General features: G+C 38.9%; 1 protein-coding gene across 1 annotated transcript; it reads left to right on the forward strand.

The window, feature by feature from the left end:
- Window positions 1–1,067: 1,067 nt before the first annotated feature.
- Window positions 1,068–2,768, forward strand: LOC119242685 (olfactory receptor 2T10-like). Its single transcript, XM_037508198.1, has 2 exons — window positions 1,068–1,727; window positions 2,589–2,768. The coding sequence occupies exons 1-2, from the start codon at window positions 1,068–1,070 to the stop codon at window positions 2,766–2,768; spliced, it is 840 nt and encodes a 279-aa protein (XP_037364095.1).
- The last annotated feature ends 8,102 nt before the right edge of the window (window positions 2,769–10,870 follow it).

Consider the following 10,870-nt stretch of genomic DNA (forward strand, 5'->3'; position numbering starts at 1 on the left):
TTTCTTTGAGGTCATGAAAGAGTACTGAAACCCTATAGGTTACAATATATTAATATAGATCACAAAACTATGAATAAATTTCACAGAATCAAGACCTATGTGATAGGTTAAGTAGAGAGTGAAAATATATTTTATAATCATGTTCTTGTAAAAGTATTTATTTTTTCAAAGATTTATTTATTTGTTTATTTATACAAGCACTGGGTACAGTCAGAAGCGTGTAAGGGTGAGAGAATTCACCAGAGCCAGAGTGGGGAGCAGAGCAGGCAGAAGGACCGAAGTACACTGCTGAGGGGAGCAGCAGGCGGCAGGAGAGGTCTGCGCGCCATGTGGGATTCTCGACGGTGGCCGGGGATTGAACCGGTGCTGCAGAGTCTGCGGGCAGCTTCACAGCCCAGCACTCAACCGCTGCGCCACCAGGGGAGGCCCTCTTGTAAAAGTATTTAAAACACTTTTTGAAAGTTGGGAATTATCTTTACTGAAACATTTTTTAAAAGTTGTGAAACTGGTGGGCCTCCCAGGTGGCGCAGTGGTTGATCACTGGGTTGCGAAGCTGCCCGCAGCCTCTGCAGCAGCGGTTTGATCCCCAGCTGCTCCCCGGCCACTGGAGGAGGGTCCTACATGGCATGGTGCACAGACCTCTCCTGCCGTGCCTGCTGCTGTCCTCAGCAGTGTATTTCATCACTCTGCCTGTTCTGTTCCCCGCTATGGCTCTGGTGAATTCTCTCACCCTCCCGTGCTTCTAACTGTACCCAGTGCTTATATAAATGAATAAATAAATAAATCTTTAAAAAAATAAAAAAAACATAAAAAAAACCTTGAGAAATTGGAAAATATCTTTACTGTCACATTTAAAGATATCTGACTAAATTTTTAATTGTTATAGATGTTTTGAAATCTGATACATGCCCTGTGTTTAGCTATTTTCATTGTCTTGGGGTGCTTTTTTCCTGTTAAAATATTGAATTCATATTTTGAAGTGAATGAATTGAAAGAAATATGTGTTATATGCTTACCTATATCTACTTTTATCCTCCAGGTACAGTTCCCTTCATCATCTCTCTAATATGTTTCTGAACAATCAGACACAGGATGGTGATTTTTTCCTGTTGGGGATCTTTAGTAAAAGTTCACACCCTGGTTTCCTCTTCTTTCTTATCATCAGCATATTTTTAATGGCTGTATCTGCAAATATCATCTTGATCCTACTGATCCACTTTGACTCCTGCCTGCATACTCCTATGTACTTCTTTATCAATCAACTCTCACTCATGGACTTAATATATATTTCTGTCACTGTGCCCAAAATGCTGGCAAACAAACTGGTAAATGTGAGGACCATCTCATTCTTGGGTTGTGGGACCCAGATGTTCTTCTACCTTTTGTTGGGAGTTTCAGAATACTGCCTTCTAGCTGCCATGGCCTATGACCGTTATGTGGCCATCTGCCATCCTCTCCATTACTCTGTCCTTATGAACCATAGGATATGTCACCTCCTGGCATCTGGCTGTTGGTTTGTGGGATCAATGGATGGATTTATACTCACTCCCATCACCATGACATTCCCTTTCTGCAGATCTCAGGAAATCTACCACTTTTTCTGTGAGGCCCATGCTGTAATGAAGTTGTCCTGTTCGAATACCTCCCTCTATGAGATTTTTATGTACCTGTGTTGTATTCTCATGCTGCTTATCCCTATCACAGTCATTTCAGGATCTTATTATTTTATCATCTGCTGCAGGGGGTCTTGTTGCCCCAGCCAGATAGGACGCTGACAAGCAGCTAAGAGAAAAGGGCCTCACACCATGGGGCTGAAGATCTGGCATCCCTTTGCTTTTTGTTCTTGGTCATAGAGAAAAAAAAAATTATCAGAGGTATATTAGGCAATAAATTATATGTATTAGCATACTGTAAGTAAATAGCACGGAAAATTGTCTGTTTAGAAATTAGTTGTTGGGCAGCTTGTCCCACTTGACAATGGAAGATGGTTTGTTGTGCATGCCTGACAAGCAATCCAGCACAACAATGTAGTGGGTCCTTCTTTTGCCTTCTCTTGAAGTTTCTTGGGAAAGTTTTTAAATGAAGCTATTTGAGTTAGGAGTTTCTAAATAAAAAAAGTTCTGATAGCTGAGTAGCAGCCGGTCCCCAGCTAAAGGCCATGTGAATAAGAGGAGTCTTTGCTTGCTTAGGCTTTGGCTGATAGGGATGTACTGGCGGCTATGTACTATCTTAGGTTATTGTTTAGCTGAAACAATGAGTTTTAGTGTAAGACTTAGTTTTTTATTAACCTTAAAGGTTGCCTTCTTACCGAGAGCACGTAGTGGCCAAAAGCCCATGGATAAAGAAATGCACTGATTGTTTCTGCTTTGTTTCTATGCACATGATAATATAATCTCACTGCTTGCAAAAAATGTATAAATAAAAAACCTGCTGAGCCTCTCAGCAGAAGATACTAGCACCTCACCAAGTGTCAGTGTCTCCTCATTCTACCTCGTCCCCTTCCCCTCAGTCCTTTTGTTTTTGCCGACACCGTCTCATCCTTTCAGGAACCCCTGACATGACATTTTGCCGGAGGCTGGTCCCCGGCAATCATCCTCACCATCCACAGGATGAACTCAGTAGAGGGCAAGAAAAAGGCTTTAGCCACGTGTTCTTCCCACATTACAGTCATTATCATCTTCTATGGGGCTGCTGTTTATACCTACATGCTCCCCAGCTCCTACCACACCCCTGAGAAGGACATGGTAGTGTCTTCTACACCATTCTGACACCTGTCCTGAATCCTGTAATTTACAGTTTCCGGAATAAGGATGTCACAGGAGCTCTAAAAAATTTGCTGAGAGCAGGCAAATTTCCATATTAGAATTTCTAAGAATCTATGTTAGCCTTTCCTAGTGTCATACTCTTTTGGTATTCCTTTACCAAAGTACCAGCATTTCATTATTATGTCTAACTTCCAGAATTGCTCTTCAGGTGTTTTCAACCTAATTCTCTTCTCTCCCATAATCAGCTTCATATTGTCCACTAGTCCCACTTTTCTCTTAGCATTGACCTCTATTTCATTCCCTTGACCACATTACCTTTGGTAAAGGTTATACTTAGGGAGTGTAAAAATAAATCTGGGTTTATGACTTAGACACCTTCCAGTACAGAAAATGTTTGGACAGCAATCTGGACAGAGTAAACACTAACAAATAAAACCACATTCTGGTTGTTTTTGCCATGACATTTTTGCAGATTATCTTTTATTCACCACCTTATTTGACTTTTTTGTGGTGGAGAATAGTTCATTCACAAGATGCATGTGGAGAAAAGGACTTGGAGAATTTCCTCTGACATCATGACATTCAGACACCTCAATTGCAGGGTGGAGGCAATCCACTCTGCAATTAATCCATTGATTAATGTCAAGAATTACAGGCATTTGAAGGAAAAGTAAAGTATTTAGGAACTCAGAGAACCTATATCTACAGTTTTTTAAATCAACATTTCCAGAATTTTCTGTCAACATTCTAGTTTACTATGAGCAGAGAGTGGAATAATACTGCTCTTACCCATATGCATCTCACACTCCTCCAAATGGTGTCAAATGTGTACTTGTTCAGAATATTATTTCAAAACACACTTATACAAACACATTTGGTGGATGTATATCATTAATTTAATAATAAATATCATTACTATTGCCAATAGTATAATAAACATAATAGTATGCCAGTGTGTTACAAATATAGAGTTCTTTATATCTCACGGTCTATTATCAGCCCTAATCTACAACTGGTATAAATGAAACCTCAGTGGTCTGAATAACTTGCAGAAGGTTATGGAGATTTTTATGTGGCTTATAAGGAATCAAACTCAAGCTTAGAATCTGGAAACTGACCACTGAGTGATGCTTCTCTCCCCTTGTTGGTATCCTTTCCCACAACTTAGTGCCTCTCCAGTGATGGGCACATAATATCTCTATATTAAAGGTTTTTTGCAAGACACTCACTCTCTCTGAAATGCTTTTTTCCTACAACTTTCATGACTATATGAACTTCATTTCAACCCTCAATTTCATTCATTCATTCATACATTTATTAATCAACAAATTATTGAGTGCCTTCTATGTGCCAGGCTCCTTTCTACCATTAATGAAACAGAAAAAAAATCTCTACTTCAAAGCACTTTATATAAAAATAAATTAAATATTATAGCTCAAAAGTTATTATTTTAACATGAGAAAAATGTTAGTAAATGTTGAGGAGGGTAGGAGTTTTGGAGTCTGAGGGTAACATTTTATGTTGGTTTTAAGATAGGTTTCACAGTGGTAATAATTAAGCAAAGACTTAGGGACACATGATGATAAACCCTAAAGATACTGGAGATGAGCATTCCAGGGAGAGGGCAGAGGAATTGCCTACCCTTGAAGTTTCCAGATGCTTGAGAATCCAGATGTTTTTGTGGCCAGCATGAAATGAGAGGAATGAAAGATCAGTCTCTCTCCTACAAGGACTGAACTTTTTCTATCACTTTATCTTGAGTAGATCTCATAAAGCTATGGACAAACACAGATATTGAAAAAAAGATGTTGTGAATGACACAGGGACTCAGAACTTGGGTGAGCATTCTAGAATGAAAAATGAGATATATTTTAGTACAGATCCAAGGAATCCCCAAGACAGGTTAAAGTGTGAGAAACAGATATGAACAGGAGTGCTGACACAGTGATACTATAGGAGAAGGTGGGAGCAAGAACGCCATGACAGTTACTAGGAAGCTGGTGGTTTATTCTGACAAAGCTAGCAGGACAAATGAATGTACTAATGAAAAGTATCACAACAGTCATTAATGACAAGTGTTTCCAAGTGGATATTAATTCAAAGGCTAGAATTAGAGTGCTGAACATAGCAAGAAGCATGTCTGCATGAAGTTAGCACATAATGGCAATTGCTTTTCATTGGTATAATAAAATGTTTCATACTTTGGTTTAACCTCTGGAGGGAAAAAAATCAATTCAACATGGATTGTCTTGAATATAACTTAGGCTGTAACATAGGGAAATTCCATCATGTTAGTCTCCTAGCACTACTGAAACAAACTCCACACAGTGGTGACTTAGAAACATTCTTTTACAGTTCTGAAAGCCAGAATTCTAAAACGAAGGTCTTGGCAGGCTACACATTCTTCTGAAACTCTAGGGGGAATGTTTTCCAGCTTTTAGTGACTGTGAAGCACCAAGGTAGAGAGGGGTTGGGGGAGGGTTAACAACTAAAATGGAAGGTAGCACAATAGTCTATGGTGGTGGAATATGGGTGCACTCTGGTGGGGGTACTAGGATGGTAATACTTGATGGGAGTACCACAATATTACTTCAGTTAAAAGTAAATAATTTCATTAAATAAAAAGGTGATTTAAAGGGTTTAGGGTAAGGTAAAAGTATCAGGCTTTTCTGCCCTCCCACCATTAGAATAGATGAGGGAACACTGTGATCCTGAATGCATGTCTGATGGTGGGCACCTGAAGTGGGTACACCTGGGCTGAGAGACTGAGTTTATAAGGGCGGCGTCACGGGGACGCCAGCAGAAGCCAAGAACGAACAGAAGCATGAGAGCAGAGAAGCAGAGAGAACACAAGAGAAGTCCGGAGAGCCCAGAAAGAGTAAAGACTTGCTGGGGGCCTGGGAGGCCAGCCAGCCTCCTGGCTCCCCAGCACCCCTGCCTGCCAGTACCTGGTCAATCCAAATAAAAGCCTGCAAAAGCCACTGAGGGCTCCAGGACTCTGAATCCTCCTTTACCCCTTCTGCATGGGATCACAGAAAACCTGCTCAGTGCCCCTTTCTCCCCTACAAAGGGAAAGTTTTTTTTTTCCCCCAAAGCATTCGTTTGGCCTAATGAGCAGCAGTATGTAAAGTGAGAGCGAATTCTATCTCCTATCTTATAGTCCTCATGCATCATTACCATTGGTCTATCTTTTGTGTTCTACATAAGTAAAACTAAGGCATGGAGATAAGCAGAGTGATTTCTGTTTCCTTAAGGGAAGGAGTGTACATTGAGGCAACCACATAGCCAAAAAAAAAGAACTCATTTTTGTAGGCATCATTTTCAGGGCATATGTCATATGTTAATTTCCAGACATGGCAACATGCATGCTTTCACGTGTGATCTCTAATAGGTAATTTGTGTGTGAGAAAGGCAAGAATTCAGAAGATTAACTATTTTATCATAAGGAAAATACCTTATCTTTTGGTCAGATGTCTAGAGGCAGCTCCAGGGAAAGACTTCAGGCATCAGGTGGCAATTCATTCTGATGGCTAATGGCCAATAACAGCGATCATTACAAGTTTTCTCACAACAGGACTGCATCCAATGACTGCTTTTTCTCTCTCATTGCACACATTTTCTTCATATTTAGTTTTGCTCCCTTTTACATGTCTGAATGCTGTTAGAATTAATTTTATAATAGCCTTTTAAATGACACCTATATAAATAATACTCAATAATAAAATACAAACAAACCCAAATTTTTTTCAATAACTTGCAGTCTAGGATAATAGTTGGTAAAGAAGTATTTCCAAATTTAATACTTTGAAGCATACATGTCTTAAAACTATACTATTGAATTTACACTTTTATTCTATGTTTAAATATATTTAAATCAGAAAATATTGAGAAAAAATAACTAGTTTGGCTTCATATTTAATATCAAAGAAAATAGGCCAAAGGAGAGTTGTAGGGGCAGGATAGGCACTGAGCAGGATATCTATGATCCAAGCAGACCCAGCGGGTAAAGGAGAAGTCCTGGAGCCCTCAGTGGCTTTCTCAGGCTTTTATTGAGCATTACATGTAGTGTGGCAAACAGGCACATACAGGCAAGGGATGGGGGGGGGCAGGAGGCTGGCAGGCTTCCAAGACCCTGGCAAGTCTTCACTCTGGGCTGCTCTAGCTTCTTTCTTGCTTTTTCTCCTGCTTCTGCTTCTCTTGGTGACTATCTCAATACCCCTCCCATGGCCCACATAAGTAAATAAGACAGCTTGCAACAATGTGGCAAGTGCAGGTGTCCCATCAGGCAGGGCAAACCTAATGGTAGGAGGGCAGAAAAGCCTGAAAACCATTTATCAAACCATTTACCCTACAAGAGTCATCTGTGTTAAGCTCAAGGCAGATATGGCATGCTGAAAAAAAAAATTGCCATGTAAACTATAGTTGATAACTCCATTTAAACCAGTGTTTTTTGGTGGTTTTTTTTTTTTGTTGTTGTTTGTTTTTTTCAGCTAGGTGTAGTGGCAGTAAGGGCACAGGGCACGTTTTCTATGATCAGAGCAGACCAGGTAGAGTCCTCGAGCCCTCGGTGGCTTTCTCAGGCTTTTATTGAGCTTTTACATGTAGTGCAGCAACAAGATACATGGCAGGCAGGAGCTCCAGGGTTTGGGGGGCAGGAGACCAGTAGGCCTCCAAGCCCCCAGCAAGTCTTCACTCTGGGCTTCTCTGGTTCTCTCTCCTCTTCTCTCTCTCTCCTGCCTCTTCTGCTTCTGCTTCTCTCATGAATATCTCACTACTGAGCCATGGCCCACAGAACAGCACAGCTTACAACAATGTAAAAACTGCAGGTGCCCATCAGGCAGGGCAATCCTAATGGTGGAAGGGCAGAAAAGCCTGAAAACCATTTACCCTACACTACTTAAGTAATTTATCAAATCTCATGAGGAAATTTAAGGTTTTTACTAAATTTAATAGAAATTCGTTGAATATATCATACTGATTAGAATTATTGAACTTTAGGTTTACTTTTGGCTTCATATTGCTAAGGAACTAAAAAATTTCATTCTATGCATAAAGTGTGTCTTAAGTCACCTAAGAAATCTGAAGCACGTTTTTTTCTTTTTCTTTTTAAATATCCTAGTTTATTTTTTCACAGTATCAGATTTCTCTCCTCAGGTGGCCACCATCAAATAAATGCCTAGAACAGTGGGTGAGAAGGACTTATACAAAACAAAAGCCCCAACTACAGCACAGCAAACCCAAACAAAGCAATGGGCAGAAGGAAAAATACTAATGGCCAAGTAAGCCCTCCCAGGGAGAAAATAAACTCCAGAACCAAACCACAAAGACATGGAAGATCTTCTTTCCTATCAGACATAGAATTAAATATGGACACGATTTTTCTTTTTAGTTATTATGAGACATTATTTGTGAGTCTCCCATTTAAAGGGACAACGCTATAACAAATTTGACAATAGCTTATACTCTAGAAGTTTGGAAATTAAGTGTTAGGAGTTGCAATATAATATTAAATAAAAGATAATGGCAATAACTATGTAAGAAATTAGAATATGTGTCCTTGAAATTAGAAAGAATGGAGTTGTTTTTGTTGAAGCCCTGAGAAAATTTAGTCTGATAATTAGTAGGTTTTCTTTTTTTGAAGCAGAATGACATAAAAGGTGGGAAAGAAAAAAAAGTATTGAAGGCTGGATTTTATATGATCAAGATAAATAAAAATAATTTATAGCTTTTCTTTATTTATTTTTCCCAAAGGAAGGAACATTTTATCACACAAAGACAGAACAAGATCAGTTTCAACAGTGAGTGTTGGTCCCCCATGAACAATGCCTCTCACCATGAAACTGACACAGGTGTAAGACACTCTTTCCTTCCCACCAGGAACTTACATAAATCAGTGGGGCTAGCATAAGATACACTTTAAGCAGAACAAAAATGCATGCTTTCTGCAGTTATGCAAAGGACATTAGGCTGTATATAACTGACCTTCTAATAACTATCCTATCTTTTGTTTCATTTTTTTTCCTTTTTATTATTTATTAAATATTTTGTTTATTTTCTTGCATAATTGCTAATTTTGATAGTATTTGATTTCTCCCCTCAGGTGTAATCTATATAGTTCTCACGCCATCATAGCACCTGTGATCCATCTCCCCCACTCTTTATGCCATCCCCTCCTGTTTTCATCCCTCTCCCTCCCCATTAGGCTGTATGGTCACTTGCAAGTTGTTGTTTTGTTTTGTTTTCCCTAACAATTTGTTTGGTTTCTCTATATTCTACATGAAAGTAAAACTACATGAAATTTAACTTTTTCCTTCTCACTTGTTTCACTTAGCATAATCCCTTCCAGCTCCATCCATGTTGCAACAAATGGCATAAATTTAACTTTTTTGATCACCTAAAAGTATTCCACATCTTCCTGATGAATTAATCTTTTGGGGGGCATTTAGGTTGTTTCCATATCCTCGGTATTGTAAGTAGCGCAGAATAATCACAGGAGTGCAGGTTTCCTTTTGAATTGTGTTTTTGTGTCTTTTTTAATTGGGCAGATTACTAGGAGTGGAATACTAGATCATATTGTAGATCATTTTTAGTGTTTGGAGGAAGCACACAGCCTCCATAGTGGCTGATCAGTGTATATTTCCATAACAGTATAAAAGTGTTCTCATTGTGGTTTTGATTTTCATTTCCCTGACAGTAAGTTATGTTAAATATTTTTTTCATATATCTATTGACCATTTGCATAACTTCTTTGAAGAAGTGCTTATTTAGCTCTTGGGCCCATTTTTTGATTGGGTTGTTCATTTACTTTTTGTTGAAATGTATAAGTACTTTGTACAACTTTTATATCAGTCCCTTATCAGTTGTATGGTGTATGAATATTTTCTCCCATTCAGTAGGGTGTCTCTTCATTTTGATTACTGTCTCTTTGTTGTACAGAAGCATTTCAATCTAATGTAGACAGTTATTTGTATTTTCCTTTGTTTTCCTTGCTTCTGGGGATGAGTCCTTAAAGATGCTACTGAGGGGCCTCCCCGGTGACGAAGCCGTTGAGCACTGGGCTGCAAAGCTGCCCGCAGCCTCTGCAGCGCCAGTTCAATCCCCGGCCCTTGGCCAAGGTCCCACATGGCATGCAGATGTCTCCTGCTGCGCCCGCTGTTCTGTTCCCCACTCTGGCTCTGGTGAATTCTCTCACCCTCCCATGCTTCTGACTGTACCCAGTGCTTGTATAAATAAATAAAAATAAATCTTAAAAAAAAAAAAAGATTTTTCTGAGGTTTATGTCATGGAGTGTTTTGCCTACATTTTCTTCTATATATTTTATGATTTCAGGTCTTACATTCAAATTTTTATTTTCCATTTTGAGTTAATTTTTGTGTATGGTGGGTAACAGTAGTCTAGCTTTCCCAGCACCATTTATTGAAGAGGCTTTCCTTGTCCCAGTGTATATTTTTTGTTTCTTTGTCATGGATTAGTTGACCATATATGTGTGGTTTTATATCTGGGCTTTCAATTTGATTCCATTCCAAAAACATGGCTGTTTTTGTTACAATACCATTCTGTTATTATTATGGCTTTGTAGTATAATTTAAAGCCTGGGAGGGTAGCACCTCCATTATTCCTATTTTAGTCAGGATATCATTCACTATTCAGGAATTTTTGTGATTCTATATGAATGTTAGCAATATTTGTTCCTTTTTTTTTTTGAAGAATAGCATTGAGATTATTATTGGAATTGCTTTGAATCTATAAATTGCTTTTGGCAGTATGGCCATTTCAATAATATTAATTCTTTGGATCCATGAGTAGAAAATGCCTTTCCATTTATTTGTGTCTTCTTCTACTTCTTTTAACAGTGCTTTGTAATTTTCCTTGTATAGGTTTTCACATTCTCTGTAAGGTTAACATACAGGTATTTAATTTTTTGGTAAAATTTTCTTTTTTAAAGATTTATTTATTTATACAAGAACCAGGGAACAGACCAGATGTGCAGGAGAGTGAGAGGATTCAGCAGAGAGAGAGCGGGGAACAGAACAGGCAAAAAGATGGAAATACACTGTTGAGGGGGCAGCGGGTGAGACAGGAGAGGTTTACCACGCCATGTGGGT

This window comes from Talpa occidentalis, unplaced genomic scaffold, assembly GCF_014898055.3.
Source record: "Talpa occidentalis isolate TD23 unplaced genomic scaffold, MPIMG_talOcc4v2.1 talOcc4.13, whole genome shotgun sequence".
NCBI classification, from domain to species: Eukaryota; Metazoa; Chordata; class Mammalia; order Eulipotyphla; family Talpidae; genus Talpa; species Talpa occidentalis.

Bases quoted from the DNA above. Each gene is read 5' to 3' on its own strand.
- LOC119242685 (XM_037508198.1), top strand. From the start codon at position 1,068: ATGTTTCTGAACAATCAGACACAGGATGGTGATTTTTTCCTGTTGGGG. The intron at 1,728-2,588 runs ATCATCTGCTGC...TGGTCCCCGGCA, and splicing joins TTTCAGGATCTTATTATTTT to ATCATCCTCACCATCCACAG.